This window comes from Electrona antarctica (assembly GCF_951216825.1).
Source record: "Electrona antarctica genome assembly, chromosome: 12".
NCBI lineage: Eukaryota > Metazoa > Chordata > Actinopteri > Myctophiformes > Myctophidae > Electrona > Electrona antarctica.
This window is the reverse complement of record NC_136793.1, coordinates 15,572,849-15,599,344: the sequence shown is the minus strand read 5'-3', so window position 1 is coordinate 15,599,344 and position 26,496 is coordinate 15,572,849. Positions and strand designations below refer to the sequence as shown.

The window sequence follows — 26,496 nt, the reverse complement described above, 5'->3', positions numbered from 1 at the left end:
CCCTCTCCTCTCCTCTCCTCTCCTCTCCTCTCCTCTCCTCTCCTCTCCTCTCCTCTCCTCTCCCCTCCCCTCCCCTCCCCTCCCCTCCCCTCCCCTCTCCTCTCCTCTCCTCTCCTCTCCTCTCCCCTCCCCTCCCCTCCCCTCCTCTCCCCTCCCCTCTCCCCCTCCTCTCCCCTCTCTCCTCTCCTCTCCCCTCTCTCCTCTCCTCTCCTCTCCTCTCCTCTCCTCTCCTCTCCTCTCCTCTCCTCTCCTCTCCTCTCCTCTCCTCTCCTCTCCTCTCCTCTCCTCTCCTCTCCCCTCCCCTCCCCTCCCCTCCCCTCCCCTCCTCTCCTCTCCTCTCCTCTCCTGCCCTCTCCTCTCCCCTCCTCTCCCCTCCCCTCCCCTCCCCTCCCCTCTCCTCTCCCCTCCCCTCCCCTCCCCTCCCTCCCCTCCCCTCCCCTCCCCTCCCCTCCCCTCATCTCCTCTCCCCTCTCCTCTCCTCTCCTCTCCTCTGGTCCTCCTCTCCTCCTCTCCTCTCCTCTCCCTCTCCTCTCCTCTCCCCTCCCCTCCCCTCCCCTCCTCTCCTCCCCCTCCCCTCTCCCCTCCCCTCCCCCTCCCCTCCCCTCCCCTCCTCTCCTCCCCCTCCCCTCTCCCCTCCCCTCCCCCTCCCCTCCCCCTCTCCCTCTCCTCTCCTCTCCTCTCCTCCCCTCTACTCTCCTCTCCTCCCCTCTCTCCTCCTGCCCTCTCTCCTCCATGTAGTTGGTTATCTGACAGTAAGTACTGCAGAGTTGTGGAGGACAGTGGGAGTTATGTGGAGTGCGCCTGCTCCCACCTCTCCGTCTACACGGCGTACGCAGAGATGGCGTCCCTGGCGTCCTACAACGAGGCTTTCTACACCTCAGGGTTCATCTGCATCTCAGGTACTTAATAACATATTTTCCATCTTGAAAATAACTTCACTGCTGGAGTTTTTGACGAAGCTTTGAAGAATCACCCGGTCGTTAACCCATTCAGGCCTGACGTCGAAATTAAAAAAAAAAGTTTTCTAAATCATGACAATTTTTTTAACGATTTTTCAAAAATAGCAGACCTACAAGTTCATAGCGCGCCACTCGCGCTATGAACTCGCGCCACTCGCCTTAAAATAGTGCCATTGCTTTCCGATCAACAACAAGAAGCGAGAACAGACCGACACGGATGCCTATGGAGCCATGACACTCCATAGGCATTGCATTGGGACTCAATTACCCAGAAGTCCTGAGAAGCGAGGGTTTATTTATTATTATTATTATTAATATCGGCGAATAAGGCCTGGGCCATGGCTCAGTGGTCCAGGCACCTTGGCTGGTAATCCAGTCTGGCAGTGTGAACTGGAACCTAAAACTTTGACCGCTCATATTCAACACCTTGCTGGCCAGGCCTGGATTCGAACCTGGGGCAACTGGGGACTCTTGCTCCCCAGCGAACTCTCGATCATTCATCACTATGCCGCCCCCCAATTACATGGTTCAGCTTAAAACTGGTCCAAACCCCAAGCCGGTTCGCGGACCGTTCCGTGAAAGAACTAAGGTTCCAAGAATCTAGTACACACCCAGTTCCAGAAACCAAGTTATTTCGGTGGAAAAGGGGCCACAGTGTCACCCCCCCCCCCCCCCCTCCCCTTTCCACTTCCCAGTCATTCTATTTACCTGCCTTTTTCCCATCCACATACCTAGCAACCAAAAAAAGGGAGATTTTCTGGGGTATCAGCAAACGGCCCATCCTCAATTATCCAGCAACCATAAAAGATGGACCACTTAAGCCATCATATTTTATTTCCACTCAAGTGGACTGAAATTTAGAGGCGTGAATATTGGGAAGATAACTGCCTCATCCGTTTGAACTTTTCGTGAGCAAAGTACAACAGAGCTGCCTGGCCTAGTCCTTTTTTGCTTTTGGAAATTGGTAGGTTAATGGAAGTCAATTACAAATCGGGAGTACAGTGGTTGAAAGGGTCAAACAATGGAGAAACTCCTGGTAGAATTCGGGGGTGTTGTGGCACAGTTATATAAGTCTGAAATGCACATGCCAGCGTGCGGTGACTCTTTGTTTTTTGTTGTCAGTTATTAATCAATGTTTTTATCCCACGATCTTTGTAACCCATTTTTTTCACAGCTGTAATCGCCGGCGCAACTCTCCCTCTGCCGACCTGGGGAGAGCCCCGAACCAAGCTCATGCTTCCTTCAATGCATGAGGAGTGATCAGGCCGCTTCTTATCACCTGAGGGGGGAGGGGTTCTCCTGTAGGACGTGGCATGTGGAAGGAACACGTTATTCCAACAGGTTCCTTTCCCCTCCATCAGGAGGGAGGCAATATATGAATCTAAAAATGAACGTGGTTTGTTTTGTTGTGCGTTGTGTCCCCAGGCTTCACCTTGGCCGTCGTGTCTCACGCGCTGTGTTCCCGCTTCCCCATGTTTGCTGCCAAACTGCTAACACACATGCTGGTGGGCTGCCTGGGCACCCAGGTACTGTAAAAAACACTCTTCTACTGAACATTACTGTACCGCCCCATACCTGGGTACCCAGGTACTGTACACACACACTCCTCTTCTACTGAACATTACTGTACCGCCCCATACCGGGGTACCCAGGTACTGTACACACACTCCTCTTCTACTGAACATTACTGTACCGCCCCATACCTGGGTACCCAGGTACTGTACACACACACTCCTCTTCTACTGAACATTACTGTACCGCCCCATACCTGGGTACCCAGGTACTGTACACACACTCTTCTACTGAACATTACTGTACCGCCCCATACCTGGGCACCCAGGTACTGTACACACACTCCTCTTCTACTGAACATTACTGTACCGCCCCATACCGGGGTACCCAGGTACTGTAAAAAACACTCTTCTACTGAACATTACTGTACCGCCCCATACCGGGGTACCCAGGTACTGTACACGCACTCTTCTACTGAACATTACTGTACCGCCCCATACCGGGGTACCCAGGTACTGTACACACACTCCTCTTCTACTGAACATTACTGTACCGCCCCATACCTGGGTACCCAGGTACTGTACACACACACTCCTCTTCTACTGAACATTACTGTACCGCCCCATACCGGGGTACCCAGGTACTGTACACACACACACTCCTCTTCTACTGAACATTACTGTACCGCCCCATACCGGGGTACCCAGGTACTGTAAAAAACACTCTTCTACTGAACATTACTGTACCGCCCCATACCGGGGTACCCAGGTACTGTACACGCACTCTTCTACTGAACATTACTGTACCGCCCCATACCTGGGTACCCAGGTACTGTACACACACACTCCTCTTCTACTGAACATTACTGTACCGCCCCATACCTGGGCACCCAGGTACTGTAAAAAACACTCTTCTACTGAACATCACTGTACCGCCCAATACCTGGGCACCCAGGTACTGCAAACACTCCTATTCTACTCATTACTGTATGGTGATTGTATGTGATTTTTTCCGCACGCACACGCGCACGCGCATATACGCACGCACACACTGGATTCCAGGTGTTGGAAGTGAACAACACAATTCCGTCTGTCGGGTGAGAACCTCGTATATCCAAAACTGTTACTTTTCAGGATTGAAATAAGAAACATGTCAAAAGTAGCAGATCTACACGCTCGAAACACGTGGCTTTGTGGCGCGTTCCGAGGATCTGCACTGCTTTTGATGCATCTGTAGTATGATCATGGGCGGCTGTGGCTCAGGAGGTAGAGCAGGTCGTCCAATGATCCATGGGTCGGCGGTTCGAATCCCGGCTCCTCCTGTCTACATGTCGAAGTGTCCTTGGGCAAGACACTGAACCCCAAATTGCTCCCGATGTGCTGGTTGGTACCTTGCATGGCTTCCGCTGCAATCGGTGTATGAATGTGTGTGTGAATGGGTGAATGTAATGCACAATCTATGTAAAGCGCCTTGGATAAAGGCGCTATATAAATGCACCATTTACCATTTACCATTTTATCAAGAAGGGCCGTTCATTTCCAAAAAGAAAACCCACAAAAAGTTAAAATGTGGAGATGAGAGGTTTCTGGCCGACAGCGACGATTTGTTTCTCTCTGGCATGTCCATCTGCTCCTGCGGGATCCTGTGAGACCACCAGCGTTGTAATAATGGTTTGAAATGACAGATAGGTGCTCATGGAGACACATCCATCTCTCCTCAGATTACATTGGATTTAGATTAGATTATTATATTAGGTTTTATGGACCAGTATTCAGTAGTCACACGTACGCCAACTTGCATCTACAGTGTGTAACACACTCACAGACACACAGGCACACATATTTTGCACACATACTGTACCTGTGCATAATGCAATACCATTCAAAAAAGCTCTATTGGCATGAGAAAAGGTATACATTTACAATGGGGAAAGCATGTACAGTTGGAATTGGGTACAGCATTGTGTTAAACAGAGCTATGTCGCATTGCGTCATTATATACATGTTATACTGTATATACATGCATGCATACAGATGTGCCATTGGAGAACATCGCACGTCATGCCATTGGCAAAGACGGTAGATTGTCAGTAAATTGTCAGAACATTGCCAGTGAGAAAGGAGGGCATTTGCAAAGATGTTATGTAAATGCTATTCAGATATTTTTTTACAATGAAAGTGTCGAAAAGGGACACTTGTTTTCAGTAACAAAAGAGAAGAATCAGAATTACAGTAGGTGAAAAGAACCTTGGGGAAACGGGTATATCCAGGGAAAATGCAGGAAAAGTAGAGGAAAGCCTGAAGTGTTGGAATGGCACATCTGTGCACAGCGTATACAGCTTTTTGAGACAAATAGCAGCAATCTTTTGCAGTCACTTCTGGGAATTTATTTTTTCCCTCAAACTATGTTTGATGCACTGACACGCACGCATACACAGATCACACACACACATGCGCGCGTGCACACGCACGCACACACTCTCAGCCTCTTTCGCAGACACAAAGAGAGCGTCGCTCGATACTCTTCTAAGAATTTCCGCACACAGCGCTGAACAGCTCCCGTCCGCACCAAGCCCCCTTTGCGGGCCGACGCACGCACCCTGACAACGCAGCAATGCCACCCCGCACCACGGTCCATAAAAACGCAGGCTGTCGCCCCGGCGGTGGGTGAGACAGATATGTGGCCGGGGGAGGAGGGGGCCGTACGCCCTCCTGGACTCCTGTATGTGAGTGAGTGTCGGGAGTGGTAATTTTCCACTGGTCCCCATGTGTCTTTGGTTGACAAACACGAGCCCCTACTAAAGATTGCGTTTGGGGCTAAAACACCTGCAGGCTCCTGGTGTTTATGGCCCCACAGACTCAGAGCCCCTGAGAACCCACTGAGGGTTCCGGATGGAAAATTCCCAAAGTCGTCCTCGCTCCGCTTTGCCTTCGGGCCTCATGCAGCGCTGCGCTGCGCTGCACGTTAAGTAGGCCTACAGTAGCTTTCTCCTGGACGCCCGGAGATGTGATGATATTGATATGATATGTGCCCGGAGATGTGATGATATTGATGGAGATGTGATGATATTGCCGGAGATGTGATGATATACGCCCGGAGATGTGATGATATTGCATGCAATGATATGCATCTCTGCGTGCGACGTGCGTGCATGCAAGTGTGTGTGTTTTATGCAACATTTGAATCGAGGTTGCTGTTGATCGATAATAGTTAATAACTTTTTTTAAATAATTAAATAACTGAGAAGCGTGTGTGTGTGTGTGTGTGTGTGTGTGTGTGTGTGTGTGTGTGTGTGTGTGTGTGTGTGTGTGTGTGTGTGTGTGTGTGTGTGTGTGTGTGTGTGTGTGTGTGTGTGTGTGTGTGTGTGTGTGTGTGTGTGTGTGTGTGTGTGTGTACATATATACTGACATGTGTATATATATATATATATATATATATATATACACACACATATATACTGACATGTGTGTATATATATATATATATATATATATGAACCTTTATTGAGAAAGGATATCCCCTTGAGATGTCACATCTCGTTTTCGAGGGGGTCCAACAACATACAGCAAATACAGAGCAATACAATAGACAGAAACGTTACAACAAATACATCCATGCATACATTACAAAACAAAAGTATAGCCTACTGTATATAGATATAATGGATATGTGTCGATTAGTCTGATTAACCACTTCAACCCCGTTATATACTTTGGTGTACCACTGTGTAAAGTGTACTGTAGGCTATTTTCTGTTTGTTTTATTTTATTCAAATTGATTATTTTTCATAATCAAATTAATCGCTAAGTTCGATTAACTGTTGCACCCCTGAGTGTTTCATATTCTTCAGACTGAATGCCAGGCTTCTAACTGAACTAAAAAGTATGTTTCAGGCCAGCATTTTCAACATTCGGGGATTCGGGGTATTTAATTTACAATTTAGTCATATAGCAGACACTCTTAATCCAGAGCGATTTGCAGTAAGCAAGGGAAACACGAAACACAAGGCGATGCATCAAATGAATAGAGACGGTGTAGTGCCACTGTAATCTAGGATCATGGGTAAACCAAGAACCTAGCGTCATCACGTTCCTGTCCATTCTACAATATTCTACCGATGATTTGAACCCAGATGAAGGGTTCGTTAAGGTCAGCATCTTTGTTTTGGTGTTAGTAGGCCAAGAGGTAAACAGACTCTGGGCTATATTTAAACCATGCAGGTCACAGTGGTTGGGTAGGCCTGCTTATGACCCGTCTGGTGACTGTCAACACAGTGGTTGGGTAGGCCTGCTTATGACCCGTCTGGTCATAAGCACACACGCGCGTGCGTGCGTGTGTGTGCGCGCGCGGCTCCGAGCTCAAACCCAGATGAAGGGTTCGTTAAGGTCAGCATCTTTGTTTTGGTGTTAGTAGGCCAAGAGGTAAACAGACTCTGGGCTATATTTAAACCATGCAGGTCACATCATATGGGATTCTAACGCTAAACCTAGCTCTGCAATCATATACAGTGACGCACACACACCTTTTCAGTCCTAGGTTCACTTGTTCTTTTTACATGAGTTGGGCGTTGTCATATTCTACTAGAGCCTGGAAACCCAGTCTGGCAGCCAGCTTGTAGCATGGCTCGTTAGTCAATAGACCTTCAATCCATACCTCCTGGGTTCAAATCCTGCTTATGCCACTATTTTTGTGCCAACCGCAAACAACTTTCTTTCGCCGATAAAGTAATGTGTTAGACTTTTGTCTGTCTGCCTGTCTGTCTGCCTGTCTGTCTGTCTGTCTGTCTGTCTGTCTGTCTGTCTGTCTGTCTGTCTGTCTGTCTGTCTGTCTGTCTGTCTGTCTGTCTGTCTGTCTGTCTGTCTGTCTGTCTGTCTGTCTGTCTGTCTGTCTGTCTGTCATCCTGTCTGTCATCCTGTCTGTCTGTCTGTCTTGCCTGCCTGCCTGCCTCCTCTGCTGTCTTCCTTCCCACTCTTAGGTCCTTGCCTTCCATGCTTCCTTCTGTACTTCCCCGTCTCCTTCCTGTGTGCCTGTTCTCCAGGCAGGACTCTGCAGGGTGTGTCAGATATAGACGTTATATTTAGTTATTAAATCCCCCCCCCCCCCCCCCCCCCCCCACCCTCATACAAGGGGTCAGTGATGCTCCGCCACCCTCTCCGCAGCGGTTCTCAAACTGAATTGATGTCATTGTTGTACACGAAATGGTACACAAATGGCGTACTTCTCAGAAGACAGAACGGCATTTTAAATAGTGAGAATAGCCAATCCATAAGCTCATAATGTGCATAATGCTTAAAAAACAGACGGTTTATGAGTGACGGCGATGCTATAAAGGAATAGACCGGTCATAAGCAGGCCTACCCAACCACTGTGTTGACAGGCCTACCCAACCACTGTGTTGACAGGCCTACCCAACCACTGTGTTGACAGTCACCAGACGGGTCATAAGCAGGCCTACCCAACCACTGTGTTGACAGTCACCAGACGGGTCATAAGCAGGCCTACCCAACCACTGTGTTGACAGTCACCAGACGGGTCATAAGCAGGCCTACCCAACCACTGTGTTGACAGGCCTACCCAACCACTGTGTTGACAGTCCTGCCCAACCACTGTGTTGACAGGCCTACCCAACCACTGTGTTGACAGTCACCAGACGGGTCATAAGCAGGTCTACCCAACCACTGTGTTGACAGGCCTACCCAACCACTGTGTTGACAGTCCTACCCAACCACTGTGTTGACAGTCCTACCCAACCACTGTGTTGACAGTCCTACCCAACCACTGTGTTGACAGTCACCAGGCGGGTCATAAGCAGGTCTACCCAACCACTGTGTTGACAGTCCTACCCAACCACTGTGTTGACAGTCCTACCCAACCACTGTTGACAGGCGTACCCAACCACTGTGTTGACAGTCCTACCCAACCACTGTGTTGACAGTCCTACCCAACCACTGTGTTGACAGGCCTACCCAACCACTGTGTTGACAGTCACCAGACGGGTCATAAGCAGGCCTACCCAACCACTGTGTTGACAGTCACCAGACGGGTCATAAGCAGGCCTACCCAACCACTGTGTTGACAGTCACCAGACGGGTCATAAGTAGGCCTACCCAACCACTGTGTTGACAGTCACCAGACGGGTCATAAGCAGGCCTACCCAACCACTGTGTTGACAGTCACCAGACGGGTCATAAGCAGGCCTACCCAACCACTGTGTTGACAGTCACCAGACGGGTCATAAGCAGGCCTACCCAACCACTGTGTTGACAGGCCTACCCAACCACTGTGTTGACGGTCACCAGCGTTTGCAATGACTGTGGATTACATAACGAGCAGGCCTACCCAACCACTGTGTTGACAGTCACCAGCGTTTGCAATGACTGGATTACATAACGAGCAGGCCTACCCAACCACTGTGTTGACAGTCACTAGCGTTTGCAATGACTGGATTACATAACGAGCAGGCCTACCCAACCACTGTGTTGACAGTCACCAGCGTTTGCAATGACTGTGGATTACATAACGAGCAGGCCTACCCAACCACTGTGTTGACAGTCACCAGCGTTTGCAATGACTGTGGATTACATAACGAGCATGCTATCTAAAAAGGCAACAAGAAGTGAAAGAGGAGTGCTCGAGGGTGAGGTGGAGTCTGCAGAGTTTCCAATCTGAGACTGCAGTCCCGACTGTAACGACATTTATCATTTATTTATTGTCATTACATCATTACATCTGTCATTACATCTGCTGGGTATTTTTACTGCCTCGTTCCACTAACCACAAACCTTGTGTATACACCATTCCATATACCATACCTTATGTATGTACCATGCACCTTATGTTGGGCAGAAACCTTCAGAAATCTCCACATTTCAATTGTTTGTTTTATATTTTATTTTGTATTGTTTTCCGTGAATGAATGCTTCACCATACTAGAGTAGTGAGTGACCATAGGAGATTTACAGGACTGGCTGTAAATCTGTCTGAGACTACCAGTACGTATTAGGTACTCTGTCTGTCTGTGTGTTCGGCGTAAAATTGCACACACATTCCATGTAGGCCAGAGCAGAACCAGTTGTCCAAATGTTTCACAGTGGGCCTGTTATGACCCAACCATTCCCTGGAGGCTGTTTTCTTTTGCAAAAAAACAATTTTTTTAAATATTACTCCTGCAGATTTTGTCTAAACATCACACGTATATCAGTATCTCTATAGTCAAGTTATCAAGACCGTTCTGTCCCATTTTTCATATTTCATATCGTGATTGGCTAAGATCTATAATGCTTTTGCGGGAATGGCTCGTTTTGAACAAAATTGTCTCAAATCATGAACACAGTGTCCGTTTGCCGTGAAACCTTGCACGCACATTCCCACCAGGTTGAGGAAGAAATGACACCCATTTCACATTGGCCCGGCCCAATATAGTGCCACCAGCAGGCCGACTTTTGCGAAACACGCGCATGTGTGTGTGTGTGTGTGTGTGTGTGTGTGTGCGCGTGCGCGCGCCTGTCTGTCACATCTGCGGCCCATGCCGTCGCTTCCCCTCAGCAAGACAACTCAAGATTGTCTGTGGAGTGGAAATTTACCCAGTACTGTGCGTGCGTGTGTGTGTTGTGTGTGTGCGTGCATGCGTGCGTGTGTTTGTGTGTACAGAATGTGTGAGTGTGTATCGGCCACATTAGGGCTCTTCACACAGGCGGCAATAACGCACATTTTCCCTGGCCAATCAGACGGCAAACGGCATAAATAAATAAATAGAGCGCGCGGCATACAGAGGTTTATAGGATGCACATGTAGATTTGTGTTCATTCAGAATGCAGGGCAGTTTGTTCTTGTAACCCAGTCCTTATGGGCGGCCGCGGCGACATGACATGTTATCACAAAATAAGAGTGTTTGGGAAACATCTTATCTCCGTATTTTAACTTTTTGTGTTTTGTCATAAAAGAATGGCCCTACTTGAACATACTACAGTGTCACACAAAAGCATCAAATTTGACTCCATATGTACAGTATTCTGTGCATTTGACGGAGGCCCCAAAGGCCTCTTCTTCTGTTGTCTGACTCTGACAACAGTGCATGTTGAAAATCTCCCGTGGTGGAAAAAACTCACATTTGTACTTGAGTTAAAAGTATCAATACTGCAATATAGAAATACTCTGTTACAAGTATAAGTCCAGAATTCAAATAGTAGTTGAGTAAAAGTACAAACGTATTGGCATCAAAATGTACTTAAAGTATACCAAAAGTAAAAATACTCATTTGCAAGATTGTCCCAAGTTTTCAAATCTATACAAATCTACAAGCTATTCGTCTCATTGCAACACATTGTGAGCTTGTAGATCGGCTACTTTCAAATGGCCAAAATGTGTAAGTGGTCAATGTGGTTAATTTTGTAATAATAATCAAAATCTACAAAGTAACTAGTAACTAAAGTTTACAATTAAATTCTAGTGGGGTAAAAGTACAATATTGGTCCTTGGCACGAAAGGGTTTTGAGAACTACTGATTTAGAAGGCATTTTGTAGAATCGGCCTCAGGTCTTAATGGGTTAACCCATTGGGTTAACCCATTAAGACCTGCTGAAGCCCATTCTTCAAAATCAGAACAGCTTTCTGAAAAAGGGTATATGTTGATATATCGGTGGGGCTCAAAACATTTCCATGTCAAGGATCCCCAAAATGTGTTTGGCCGTGGACAACTCAACTCAACTAAACATTTCGTTACAGGTATACCCTCAGAAGCAAAGCTTTGACTTGTGTTAAAACATTATGTTCAGGCCCGGACGACCAGCCTGACAGCGTGTCGCGGGTTCGAATCTCGATTCCCACCACCTTTGCTGCGTGTCATCCCCCCATTTCTCTCCCCATTTCCTGTCAGTCTACTGTCCTATCAAATAAAAGGCATAAAAAGCCCATAACTATTAACTACTAACTAAAAAAAACATAAATATGTTCAAATATTTGCAAAAATATACCTGTATTAAAAATGAAAAAAAAGCAGATCTACAAGCTTATGGGCTTGTACATCTGGTATTTTTTAATATATCCAAAGTATAAAGTAATGTTTAAAGTGATTAAAATCTAAAATGACACAGATGCCTTTCCACTTTAAATGGGTTAAAACGAGTCCTGTGTTGTAACCACGTTGGCGGGAATACCAGGCAGTCATTCAAGTCAAGACGTCAGTGGCATTCCAGTCCAATTAGATGTGGACCCATAAGAATCTGAATTGCATAACACAGATTAACCCAGGGGTAACTTTTTAGCTTGAGACCCAAAAAAGAAATTAGACGTTTGCCCAGGACCCAAACTAGTGAATATCAGATCGGCTATTTTCACTACTTCTAAAATATTAGTTTTCTAATTTATGGAATTTCTTCTTTCTTTGACTTACTGGGGAAAAAAATCATTGATTTTTGTTTTTAATTGAATGTCATTTTTGGGAAAATATTTGGAAATAATAATAATTCAAAACAAAATGTGGGAAACCAAAAATAAAGGGACCCATATAAACATTTGTCTGCGACCCACATGGGTCAAGACCCACTGTTTGGGAACCAGTGGGTTTAAAGACATGTAATACAAGCTAGTCGTTCCATAATCATACAGAGGGTGACCCCGGCCGGCTACCTTCTGTGATCTCTAGTCGTTCCATAATCATACAGAGGGTGACCCCGGCCGGCTACCTTCTGTGACCTCTAGCTGCTGCTTTTAATTAAAGTCAGATCTTTATCACAACCTTCTCCGTCCGTCCGTGACAAACCACACACTGGGACGTTGTGTTGCCTCTGGATGTGTTTGTTGGAGATTAGGTAGAATCGGTTCATGCTCTGTCAAAACATGGTGTCTGATTGCATGTAATTACATGGATAATATGCTAGGGATTGTTATTGGTACAGTAGTAGACATGGGGGTGTGTGTGTGTGTGTGTGTGTGTGTGTGCGTGCGTACGCAGTGGTGGTGACTAAGAATGTGTAATCAAGTACTGTACTTAACTCATTCACTTGATTCCATGGAAATGGCTTTATCTTTTATATTGAATAATGAAAATGTGAATGTTATATATCTTTGTTCCATATCATAAGTGAACAATGATATTTTTTTATGAGCAATTTGAAGACAAATTGAGGTTACATTAATTGCATAGATTAGTCATTTCTGAGTGGCCCCGGTTAAAAATAAATGATAAATAATAAAAAAAGAATTAATAATCATGGGAATTGAGTGCCAACAACTTCATAACAACTCCTCTCATTCAAAATAAATGGTTAAACACCTGAACCCTATGCTTAGTTTTCTGCTTTAGTTTTGTAGCTTGTAGATCTGCTATTTTCAAAAGATTTTTATACATTTACGAATTGGGTCATTCTGCATAATTAGTATTTTTACTTTTGGTACATTTTGGTGCCAACTGCCAATACTTTTGTACTTTTACTAAGTACATTTTGAATTCTGGACTTACGTTATACAGAGTATTTCTACACTGCGATGGCCCCCTGGAATGCTCTATCCATCAGCAGACAAAAATATGATGTTATTGCTCCAAAACACTGGATCTTGACAGTGTATATGCGTTTGTGTGCACTTCTGTGCGCACGTGCCTGTGTGTGCATGTGCGTGTATGTGCACCCTGGTGTGGGAAAGGAAAATGTTCCATTCGTCTCTATCGGAGCCCATATGCACATTTAATTTCTTCTCCATTGTGATGGCGTGGCGCTTTGCGCCCCGTGCCTACGCCTGTTCCCACGCATGCAGCGGCGTGTTTAGTAGAGGTTCCTTGGCAGGGGTTTTCATCCTAGCGTTCTGGGTGGTGTTTAGGTTTAAGACTCTTAGCTCTCTCTGGTTATAGAGCGGATTTCCTGACAGCGCTGGGACGTGCTCCAGCAAAAACCCCACACACACTCACAGTGTAGTATATACACACACTCATGCAGGCGCCCACATGAACACATGTGCATGTGTGCGCACAGGCACACACACATACATACAAAAACGCATGCGCAGACATGCACAGGCACTCTCTCTCTCACTCACTCACGCGCGCACACACACACACACACACACACACACACACACACACACACACACACACACACACACACACACACACACACACACACACACACACACACACACACACACAAACTCTTACTTTCTCTAACCTAAAACATGAACCTTGGTTGAAAAAAACTAAAGTTATCCTATAAGTAATATATGTTTTGTAATACTATCAAAGTAACTAGTAACTAATGTTTTCAAATAAATGTAGTAGAGTAAAAGTACAATATTTGCCTAGTGATATGTAGTGGAGTAGAAGTAAAAGTTTTGGAAATATGCAAGTAATGTACAAATTCCTCAAAATTGTACAGTAAATGTACTGTAGTATATGTTACTTTCCAAGTTTCCAGCACTGTTCCGGCCATTGTACTGTTCAAGTACAATGGCCTATGTAGTCTGTATAGCCTCGGTACCAGGCTTTAATTTAGCCTCTGTATAGCCTCGGTACCCAGGCTTTCATTTAGCCTCTGTATAGCCTCAGTACCAGGCTTTAATTTAGCCTCTGTATAGCCTCAGTACCAGGCTTTCATTTAGCCTCTGTATAGCCTCGGTACCCATGCTTTCATTTAGCCTCTGTATAGCCTCGGTACCCAGGCTTTCATTTAGCCTCTGTATAGCCTCGGTACCAGGCTTTCATTTAGCCTCTGTATAGCCTCGGTACCCATGCTTTCATTTAGCCTCTGTATAGCCTCGGTACCCAGGCTTTCATTTAGCCTCTGTATAGCCTCGGTACCCAGGCTTTCATTTAGCCTCTGTATAGCCTCGATACCCAGGCTTTCATTTAGCCTCTGTATAGCCTCGGTACCCAGGCTTTCATTTAGCCTCTGTATAGCCTCGGTACCCCGGCTTTCATTTAGCCTCTGTATAGCCTCGGTACCCAGGCTTTCATTTAGCCTCTGTATAGCCTCGGTACCCAGGCTTTCATTTAGCCTCTGTATAGCCTCGGTACCAGGCTTTCATTTAGCCTCTGTATAGCCTCTGTATAGCCTCTGTATAGCCTCGGTACCAGGCTTTCATTTAGCCTCTGTATAGCCTCGGTACCAGGCTTTCATTTAGCCTCTGTATAGCCTCGGTACCAGGCTTTCATTTAGCCTCTGTATAGCCTCGGTACCAGGCTTTAATTTAGCCTCTGTATAGCCTCAGTACCAGGCTTTCATTTAGCCTCTGTATAGCCTCTGTACCCATGCTTTCATTTAGCCTCTGTATAGCCTCGGTACCCAGGCTTTCATTTAGCCTCTGTATAGCCTCGGTACCAGGCTTTCATTTAGCCTCTGTATAGCCTCGGTACCCATGCTTTCATTTAGCCTCTGTATAGCCTCGGTACCCAGGCTTTCATTTAGCCTCTGTATAGCCTCGGTACCCAGGCTTTCATTTAGCCTCTGTATAGCCTCGATACCCAGGCTTTCATTTAGCCTCTGTATAGCCTCGGTACCCAGGCTTTCATTTAGCCTCTGTATAGCCTCGGTACCCCGGCTTTCATTTAGCCTCTGTATAGCCTCGGTACCCAGGCTTTCATTTAGCCTCTGTATAGCCTCGGTACCCAGGCTTTCATTTAGCCTCTGTATAGCCTCGGTACCAGGCTTTCATTTAGCCTCTGTATAGCCTCGGTACCAGGCTTTCATTTAGCCTCTGTATAGCCTCGGTACCAGGCTTTCATTTAGCCTCTGTATAGCCTCGGTACCAGGCTTTAATTTAGCCTCTGTATAGCCTCGGTACCAGGCTTTCATTTAGCCTCTGTATAGCAATGTGTGCACCGTCTGTGCATGACTGGATGCAACCGCATGCCCTCTTCCTCCACTTGTTGCACAGCCGTCTGGCTGACACTGCATGGGGTTTTATTAGAAGGATGTGACTGCAGCACTTCTGAGAGAGACGGAGAGAGAGAGAGGTCCTTTCCTCAGGAAGTTTATTCTGGTTATGACCAATCACTCATTACATCAACAAACTGTGTGTGCGTGACGCACGTCAACAAGGCTCAGTGTGCTTTCAGAGGCTCTGTGCGATGTTCGGAGGTGTTGTCGGAAATTGTCCCAAAACGGTTAACTTTTCAGTGTCCAAAATGCAGATGTGATGTGTGTTGAGCTTGTAGATCTTGTCACACTGTTGTGTGACACGTCTAGGATGGTTAAGTACCTGCTATTTTAAAAGATATTTGGAAAATATATGTTTGAAATCTTTTGAATAATGCTTTTTTTGTTTTAGATTATGCCAATGATGTCCGTCGAAACACATTGAATATGGACGTCGATAGGGTTCGAATGGTTAGTGCAGTGTCAGGCCTTTTTAGCTCAAGCTAAGGGGCAGGCTAATAGAGCGTCGCAGTCCTGCCCCCTCGAGAGACCCGGAAAATAATTACCTGTTCATTTTCCTCATATACTTTTCAAAAAGTATTTATTTAAAGACGTTTACGCCGCTGACAAAGCCAACTCGAGTTGTGACAAATCATGACAATAAATACAATGATGATTGAATGATGAATGAATAATGGGCCGAACAAATGATTAGAAAGAAGAAAAAAAACTGCACTTTTTTTGTTGTTTTTCTCGAGTTGGCTTTGTACGACGCTAAACTCATTCTAGGCCAAATACGTTTTTGACTTCTTTTAACAAATAGCCACCCAGGCCAAACGTCTTTAACGTCTTTTTTTTTTACTTAAAAAATATAGAATATTAGCCTGTGCTGAACTATTGCTACTGCCATTTAGCTATGTATGAGTTAAAATGTCTTTAAATAAATACTTTTTGAAATGTCTATGGGGAAAATGCATTGGGAATTATTTCCTGGGCCTGGCGTCGTCATGAAAGGACTGTGACGCTCTATAGTGATCTAATGCAGTGGTTCCCAGGGGTCCTTGAGGGAGTTCCAGAGGGTCCCCAGCTAACTGATAGTACACTCTCAGAGTTAAAATAACATTGGTTTTACGATATAAATCGTGATCTCAGAGATAGAAATGCCATTAAATAGGGGTCCGTAGACTAATGCAGCTAGGTCAAACTGGGGGTCCTTGAAATGAAACGGGTTGAGAATCACTGCTGGTCCGCAGGGCTTATTAGTGTCAATTTGGGGATCATTGACATGAAAAAGTTTGGGAACCACTGATCTAATGGTATAACATTGCACAGGCCAGAGCCTGTGGGACTTGTGTGTGCGTGCGTGTGTGCGTGCGTGCGTGCGTGCGTGCGTGCGTGCGTGCGTGCGTGCGTGCGTGCGTGCGTGCGTGCGTGCGTGCGTGCGTGCGTGCGTGCGTGCGGACAGTGGAGACATGGGGAGGGCCTCCGGGGAGGCTCACGTTACACGATGGTTGGCCGGTCGGACACCTCTCTCTGAATGCTCTCCTGATGCGTCTGACACACCCTCTCTGTTCCTCCACTCGTCCTCCAGAGAGATGACCCTCCTGATGCGTCTGACACACCCTCTCTGTTCCTCCACTCGTCCTCCAGAGAGATGACCCTCCTGTCATACAATACGTCGCTGTCGGGCAGAAACTTCGTATCTCCAAATTCTAACTTTTTGTGTTTTTTTCATAAATGATCACTTTTCACTTGATCACACCACAGCGTCACGCAAAAGCATCAGAAGCAGCAGATCCACACGCTCGAACTGCGGCGCGATACTTTGAGCTTGTAGATCTGCCACTTTTTTGCTCTTTTTGAATTGACATCGTGAGAACAGTTTTTTACATATGAGGTTTCCAGAGACGAACAGGGGGCCCGCCGTTCATTTTGTTACGTGACTTCTGTCTTTTATACTCGAATTATACGTTGCATAATATTACGATATCGTTATGGTTACGTAATATCAAGGTTAACTTCAGTCGTCGTTCTTTCATATTCCTGGCACTTTGTGCTTCTTTGTGTTTCTTTTTTTTCTCCACTTGCTCTAGTTTTGGTCTGATTTTCCCATCTCTCAATCTCCCTTTTTCCTCCTCCGTTCCTTTAACCCATTTAGTTTCAGTCTAAATGTCTTCTAAATCTTAACAGTTTTTGTACTGGTATTTCATTCCACGTATATAATGCATGGTTTAAGTTCAGTCATGTTTTTATTTTATTGTATACAGCACCCTCTAGTGGTGAGTTTGTCAGTTATATAAGCAGCAGTTCACCCGTGTGTTTTTCAGTAGTAGCCAAGCTGAGCTAGAGTACACATCACCTCCATTCATCGTGTGTGAATCTCTGTGAAACATATGCTTGTAAGTTTCAAGTACTATACTTTTTGTTGTCATAATGTAATGTTGCATTGATGCATGTTAATCCTTTAGACATTCATGTGGATATTTTGTATTTTGCACACACTAGTTTGGTTAATTGCCAATAAGCACCATGTGCTCTGTGAGTTTGTGTGTTTGTAGGCAGTGCATTTGTTTGCATAAATGTATGTACTGTAGCTGTTTCATTTCATGTTTTGAGTGATATATTTTTGTGTTTATGTTACAGTTTTACAAAGAAAATGGAAATACAGTTTTACCAACTAAAACTAAAAGACTTTAAAGAGAAGAGGAGTTTCAAGTGTCAATTCATTCTTCATTTAATGCCAAGTGTGTTAGCTATCTGTCTAGTTGGCACCTCTGCAAACGAGGACAGAATAGTAAAAAAGCATTAAGACAACTCAAGAGACTTTACATACTGAAAGTGCTTGACAAATGCATACAACATGTCTTCTAAATCAGTTGGCAAAACGCAAGATAAGCAGCGCCATGACGATACAGAAGAATGTGAGTCACTTAAGACACGGTCAAGATGTGATGACTCTAAATCCTCACGTACAAATACAAGATCATCAAGACATTCTGGTCGGTCAGCAGCCAGTGACGCGGCTGTCCGAGCGCGTGCAAAAGCAGAGGCTGCACGAGTAGCAGTGTCTTATGCTGAAAAGGAAGCGAATGTGATGAAAGAGAAGGCACGCATCGCTGCAGAATCAGCATATAAGGAAGCACATTTAGAGGCACAATTACATGTTTTGAAGGGAGAGAAAGAGGCAGCTGCTGCCACAGCAGAAGCGGAGGTCTTGGAGGCTGCTGAGGGGTTTGAAGAAGGCGGATCCCGATCCTACCGGACAGCTGATATTCAAGTACCCACGTCCAATCCTGCTCAGCGGACCAATGAGTATGTTCAGAAACACTCACGCTCTATTGGCAGTGAAAATGCAGTGAAAACGGAGCACCTAGAGCCCACAGTTCATGTGCTCAGATCCGCAACACCACCAAGACGGCAGCTTTCTGATCCTCTAACCCCACCACAAAATACACCACAAGAGCAGATGAATACAAAATCAGCTAGACACCATGTTAAACGTGAGATGGAAAATTCTGCGGACTTATTCCCAAATGAAGAGCCGAGCTTCCACACTGTGCGACCAAACCAGCAGTTTGCAGCACACCATCTACAATCAAACATATCAGCTGATCTTAAAGGGCCAATCTTGAAGCAATATGAACACACAAATGTTCAGACTGCCACTTCAAATGAGACGTCTACTATGTCAGATATGGTCAAATTTCTAATCAGAAGAGAAATGGTAGCCTCAGGTCTACAGCAATTTAATGACTGCCCACAGACCTACAGGGGATGGAAATCTTCTTTCACCAGCCTCACCAAAGACCTGAATTTGTCAGCTAAAGAAGAACTAGATCTTCTGGTCAAATGGCTGGGGCCTCAGTCGTCTGAACAGGCAAAGAGGATTAGTTCTGTACACGTCAATAAGCCAGCAGCAGGCCTCTATATGCTGTGGACACGGCTTGAGGAAACCTACGGAGCCCCTGAAGTGATAGAAGATGCGCTATTCAGACAAATTGAAGCTTTTCCAAAGATCTCAAACAAGGACAATGTGAAACTTCGAGAACTTGGAGACCTACTTCTGGAGCTCGAGCTTGCTAAGGAGGATGGTTATCTACAAGGGCTCAGATATCTAGACACAGCTCGAGGTATCAATCCAATCGTGGAAAAGCTGCCATATGGATTGCAAGAAAAGTGGATGGCTATCGGTTCACAATACAAAGACACACACAATGTTTCCTTTCCACCGTTTGCAATTTTCGCACAATTCATTCGCAAACAAGCAAGGACAAGAAATGATCCAAGCTTCGCTTTCTCATCAAGTGGTCCTACAAACGTCTCAAGGATGGAACAACCTGTGAAGAACCGAACCCAAGTGGCCGTGAGAAAGACAGAGGTGGAAAGTGAATCTGCTGCTAATAATGCCAGCTCGTCAGAGAGGAAACAAGAGGATCCAGATAAATATTGCCCTCTTCACAAAAAACCTCACCCTCTCAGCAAGTGCCGTACCTTCAGAAACATGCCACTCAGTGAGCGTATAGCTTACTTAAAGGAGAATAGGTACTGCTTCAAATGTTGTGCTTCAACTAAACACGTCGCTAGGGACTGCCAAGTGACACCGAAATGTTGGGAGTGTAAGAGTGACAGGCACATTACTGCTCTACACCCCAGCCCTGCTTCTGTAAATACAGAATCCTCTGCCATGTTGGAACAGCATGGCGGGGAGCAAGAAGAAGATACTACTTCAGTGACATCAAAATGTACGGAGATCTGTGGAAGAAAAAGCAGCCCAAGATCTTGCTCAAAAATATGTCTTGCTAAAGTGTATCCTGCCGAACATCCTGAAAAAGCAGTCAGAATGTACGTGGTCATGGATGACCAGAGCAATCGTTCTTTAGCACGATCCAACTTCTTTGATGTTTTTGGCATAACAGGAAGCTCTGAGACCTACACGCTAAAGACATGCTCGGGTGTGATGGAGACCTCAGGGAGAAGAGCACACAACTACATGATTGAGTCTCTCGATGGGTGCACCAAAGTACTTCTTCCCACTCTGTTGGAGTGTGATCTAATCCCTGACGACAGGTCAGAAATCCCTTGCCCAGAAGTGGCACGACATTACTCCCATCTGAAACCTGTGGCTGACAGGATTCCACCACTGGATCCCAACGCACAGATCCTCCTGCTCTTAGGGAGAGATACATTGAGACTCCACAAAGTGCGGGAACAGCATAATGGACCACATGACGCTCCATACGCACAACGTCTCGACCTGGGATGGGTTGTAATAGGAGATGTGTGTCTGAAAGGAGCTCACAAGCCTACTAGTCTGACAGTCTACAAGACTAACTTGCTGCTAAATGGAAGGTCATCATTCCTCAATCCTTGTCCAAACACAATCCATGTCAAGGAGAACATGTCTGGCTCTGCACAACAGTCAAGTCATTCTCGTCAACACTGTGATTACAGCCTAGGCCAGGAAGAGGCTACAGACAGTCTCGGCGCTACAGTTTTCAACAGGACGAAAAATGATGAGCGGCTCGCTCTCTCTGTTGATGATGAGGCTTTTCTTGACATCATGGATAGAGAGGTTTTCAGGGATAGCTCAAATAACTGGGTTGCTCCCTTGCCTTTTCACACACCACGCCGGAGACTTCCAAACAACAGAGGCCAAGCTCTCAAACGTCACTATACTCTCAGGCGCACTCTGGACAAGAAGCCAGAAATGAAGGAGCACTTCATAAAGTTTATGCAGAAGATCTTTGAGAGTCAACATGCTGAACTAGCGCCACCTTTGCAGAGTGAAGAGGAATGTTGGTACCTACCAATATTTGGGGTGTACCATCCAAAAAAACCAGGACAAATCAGGGTTGTGTTTGACTCAAGTGCAAAGCATGAAGGTGTCTCCTTGAATGATGTCCTGTTAAGTGGTCCTGACCTCAACAACACCCTGTTGGGAGTTCTCATGCGCTACCGCAAAGAGCCTGTAGCCATAACTGCCGATATTCAACAGATGTTTTACTCCTTCATCGTTCGAGAAGACCATCGAGACTACCTGAGATTCCTTTGGCATCAGGACAATGATCTTGAGAAAGACATTGTTGAATACAGAATGAAAGTCCATGTTTTCGGAAACAGCCCCTCGCCAGCTGTAGCAATATATGGAATGAGGAGGGCTGCCCAGGCTGGGGAAAACAAACATGGCAAGGATGCAAAGCAGTACGTCAATAGAAGCTTCTACGTCGATGATGGGTTGACCTCGCTTCCCACAGAAAAAGAGGCAGTTGATCTCTTGAAGAGAACAAAAGCAATGTTGGCTGAGTCTAACATACATCTCCATAAGATAGCTTCGAACAGTCACATTGTCATGGAATCGTTTCCTGCAGAAGACCTAGCAAAGGATCTTAAGGATTTGGATCTTAGTTGGAGCAGATCCTTTACCTATCCAGAGGAGTCTTGGCTTGAGCTGGGACCTGGAGTCTGATAGTTTCACCTTCAAAGTGTCTTCGGAAGAGAGGCCATTTACCAAGAGAGGTATTCTGTCAACAGTTAACAGTCTCTACGACCCTCTTGGGTTTGTGGCTCCCATTACCGTGCAAGGGAAGGCCCTAATGCGAGAACTTGCCTCCGAGCAGTATGAGTGGGATGATCCTCTCCCACCCGAAAAGGAGCAATTCTGGAGAGCCTGGAAAGAGTCTTTGAAGGATCTGGAGCAGCTCTGCATTCCAAGGCCCTATGTTCCTGTGTCCTTATCTTCAACACAGCAAAGAGAAATCTGTGTTTTCTGCGATGCTTCCACAATGGCCATAGGAGCCGTGGCCTACTTACGAGTTGTGGATTCTGCAGGACAGTCTCACCTTGGATTTGTGATGGGAAAGGCCAAATTAGCGCCACGACCAGCACACACCATCCCACGGCTGGAATTGTGTGCTGCTGTCCTTGCCGTGGAAATGGCAGAGCTGATTTCAGACGAGCTGGACCTTGACATCCAAGCTGTGAGGTTCTTTACAGACAGCAAAATTGTCCTCGGTTACATCCATAACACCTCCCGGCGGTTTTATGTCTATGTAGCCAACCGCGTCAACAGGATCCGAAAGTCTACACATCCTGACCAGTGGTCTCATGTAACGACAGATCGCAACCCAGCAGACCATGCTACTAGGTCTGTTCCAGCAGGTCTTCTAGGACAAACCACTTGGTTTCATGGCCCTGCGTTCCTAAAACAAGCCAATACAGGAGATTCTGCACTTGAGACAGTGAGCGAATTTGAGCTTGTGGAGCCCGAAGCAGATACAGAGATCCGGCCACAAGTCATCACCTTTTCAACAAAGGTTTCTGGAGAACATCTCAGCGCACATCGCTTTGAGCGCTTTTCATCTTGGAGATTAATGATACGAGGCATAGCACGACTCATTCACCTTGCCAGGGCCTACTCCAAAACCCCTAATCTGAATGCTGAAGACGAACTAACCCAAGCAAAAGTCATGGTCATCAGATGTGTGCAGAGGGAGAGCTTCAAAGAGGACATCAGCAGATTAGAAAAGGGGCAAGGAGTCTCCAAAAAAGGTCCGTTATGGAAGATGAACCCTACACTCGACCAGAAAGGGTTGTTGCGGGTAGGGGGTCGCATATCTTCAGCTGACCTTCCAGATGATGAAAAGCATCCCTACATTCTCCCTAAGAAGCATCACATATCTACTCTGCTGGTGCGTCATTATCATGAAGGAGTCGCCCACCAAGGTCGCCATCTTACTGAGGGGGCCCTTCGCTCTGCTGGAGTATGGATTATTGCAGCTAGAAGGCTGATCTCTAATGTGATCCATGACTGCATCACCTGTCGGAAACTGAGAGGAAAGATGGAGGAACAAAAAATGGCAGACCTGCCAGCCGATAGACTTGCCAGCACTGAACCACCTTTCACCCGGGTTGGTTTAGATGTATTTGGACCATGGCACATCACGACACGCCGCACCAGAGGAGGAAGCGCGGAGAGCAAACGATGGGCAGTACTGTTCACTTGCCTGGGAACCAGAGCTGTTCACATAGAGGTAATAGAGTCTATGACTACTTCCAGCTTTATTAATGCTCTAAGAAGATTTGTTGCCATTCGAGGCCCCTCCAAGCAACTCAGGTCTGATCGGGGAACCAATTTTATTGGTGCTTGCAAGGAGCTGAAGATTAAGGAAGATGACTCTGAAATACGAAACTACCTCTTGGATGAAGGCTGCACCTGGATTTTTAACCCTCCCCATTCGTCACACATGGGTGGATGTTGGGAGAGGCTGATCGGGGTTGCACGGCGCATCCTGGATGGTATGCTGATGCAAGCTGGGCCTACTCGTCTCACCCATGAGGTCCTTACTACTCTGATGGCAGAAGTGATGGCAATTATGAATGCCAGACCACTGGTTCCTCTGTTGTCTGATCCGGATTCACCTATCATCCTGACACCAGCAATGCTCCTGACAAGGAAGATGGATCCAACATCAGCTCCACATGGAGATTTCAATCTCACAGACCTCTACAAGCAACAATGGAAGCATGTCCAATGCCTTGCTGACACTTTCTGGAAGCGCTGGAGGCAAGAATACCTGTCCACCCTTCAACCTCGCAGAAAGTGGACTGAAGAGAAGCGCAATATCCAAGTGGGAGATGTTGTGCTGCTAAAAGACAGCCAAGTCAAACGAAATGAATGGCCCACTGGACTGATCGTGAAGACCATTCCCAGTAGTGATGGCAAAGTCAGGAAAGTGGAAGTCAAGTTGGTGAAGAACGGGACTGCTAAGACCTACTCACGGCCAGTTTCAGAACTCGTCCTCCTTCTTCCTAAAGAAACCTGAGAAGAAAAAGAAAGAAGTATTTGCTTTGAGTAATGTAGATACAGTATTTGTGGTATACAGTTATTATACCAGACGGGGAGTGTACTGGTATTTCATTCCACGTATATAATGCATGGTTTAAGTTCAGTCATGTTTTTATTTTATTGTATACAGCACCCTCTAGTGGTGAGTTTGTCAGTTATATAAGCAGCAGTTCGTGTGTTTTTCAGTAGTAGCCAAGCTGAGCTAGAGTACACATCACCTCCATTCATCGTGTGTGAATCTCTGTGAAACATATGCTTGTAAGTTTCAAGTACTATACTTTTTGTTGTCATAATGTAATGTTGCATTGATGCATGTTAATCCTTTAGACATTCATGTGGATATTTTGTATTTTGCACACACTAGTTTGGTTAATTGCCAATAAGCACCATGTGCTCTGTGAGTTTGTGTGTTTGTAGGCAGTGCATTTGTTTGCATAAATGTATGTACTGTAGCTGTTTCATTTCATGTTTTGAGTGATATATTTTTGTGTTTATGTTACAGTTTTACAAAGAAAATGGAAATACAGTTTTACCAACTAAAACTAAAAGACTTTAAAGAGAAGAGGAGTTTCAAGTGTCAATTCATTCTTCATTTAATGCCAAGTGTGTTAGCTATCTGTCTAGTTGGCACCTCTGCAAACGAGGACAGAATAGTTTTCTATATTAGTGATTCTCAAACTTTTTCATGTCAAGGACCCAAATAATTAAATGTCTTTGGCCCCCCATCTGAAAATATTTTATTTCGGGGACCCCCAGAAGCAAAGATATGAGTTCAAAACGTTTGCTGTGAAAGAATAGTATATTCAAAGATTCACAATTTTTCAAAAATAGCCGATCTACAAGCTCATAGCGCGGCACTCGCAGTCCTCAACAGGCCTGAAAATTAAGGCCCGGTCCTACCTAGGCCCTCATCAAACCCTGTAAACTCAAGACACGCTCCATATATGGCCAGTACAGAATTCATTCCATATGTTGATCTGACCCCCCATGCCAAAGTGCCAGCACTCACCCAGCAGTCTGCTGTCACCCAGGCGGATGCGTGCACACGACCTCAGGCGTCTTACTGGTAATATGTTTTTTTTTATATTACAAAAAAGTAATTGACGAAACACACGCCCCCCACGTAATTTATTAGGACAATATCAGTCACCAGAAAGTGAAAAATTTCAATATTTTTTTTTACACAAATCGTGTCCTTGTATGGCAAAACATTTTCAGATGCCTGTGGCTTAATAGCCTACATATCATTTTGGGGTCTTTGGCACCAAAAGGTTTGAGAACCACTAATTAAGAAGGTATTTGTTAAATCTTAAATCTTTCAGGAAGGATTGATCTCTCTCTGTCTCTCTCTCCCTCCTCTCTCTCGCTGTCTCTCTCTCCCTCCTCTCTCTCTCTGTCTCTCTCTCCCTCCTCTCTCTCGCTGTCTCTCTCTCCCTCCTCTCTCTCGCTGTCTCTCTCTCCCTCCACCCCCCCCCCACCCCCCTCTCTCTGGTTGAACATTACATCCTGTGTGAGTCATCCGTATCGATGTGTGCAGTCCTCCCCTAGCTCTGATTACATCTCTGCCTGATTTCCTCCAGAGTTTCACATTTTGATGAATTCCTATTATAATAGATGGAAATTAGATATGTGGTTGACTTCCACACTGGAAGTTAAGCATAGACAGAGAGCCAGCATATCCCAACAGCGATATTGTGGGTAAATAAGACGAGGTAAGATAAAACTTAAATTCACCCTCCAGCAGACGTGAAATGTAATCGTTTCGGTAAAGTAGGCAAAGTAGGATAATACAGTATAAATCGAATGGAGGAGGAAAAAAATCACACCTGTGTGAAGTGAGGGGCGCTCTTATCATCGTACATCATCATGACGTACACTAGACACTATGTCCATTTGCTCAGACACTATGACGTAAAATGTTCCATTCATTGTCAATAGGAATTGAATGTTTGTGTAGGACAAAGTTCGTGGACAGACACCAAAAGCAATATGAGGTCCTCACTAATGCATATTTTTGTGTACTCTGTCTCAGTGACATCAGCAAATATTATATTAAAATTATTATGCAAGAACAATGGCTTCTATTTCAGCATGCTAACTTTCCAGGAATATAGTTCCCCATCAATGACGTCACTGGTAGGCAGGTTTCTGAACTGTCCACAGCCCTCCTCTGAGACACAGACAGGGTAGACATAAATGGTGCCATACCATAACGAGCATTAATGAGGACCAGATAGGTTGAAAAGGGGTCAAATTGATCCTTTAAATTAAACCCGTAATATTTCTTGGACTTTTCTGCCTTTTTTCAGATAGAGTTTGTGTGTCACTCCCCGTC

General features: G+C 45.6%; 1 protein-coding gene across 1 annotated transcript in view; it reads left to right on the top strand.

Moving 5' to 3' along the window:
- adgrv1 (adhesion G protein-coupled receptor V1) overlaps positions 1–26,496 on the top strand; it is a gene marked incomplete at its 5' end in the record, with an annotated part of 297,728 nt that overhangs the window by 166,717 nt on the left and 104,515 nt on the right. The window contains 2 exon segments of the mRNA XM_079516851.1: positions 739–899; positions 2,385–2,485. Of these exon segments, the coding sequence (XP_079372977.1) occupies positions 739–899; positions 2,385–2,485 (262 nt within the window).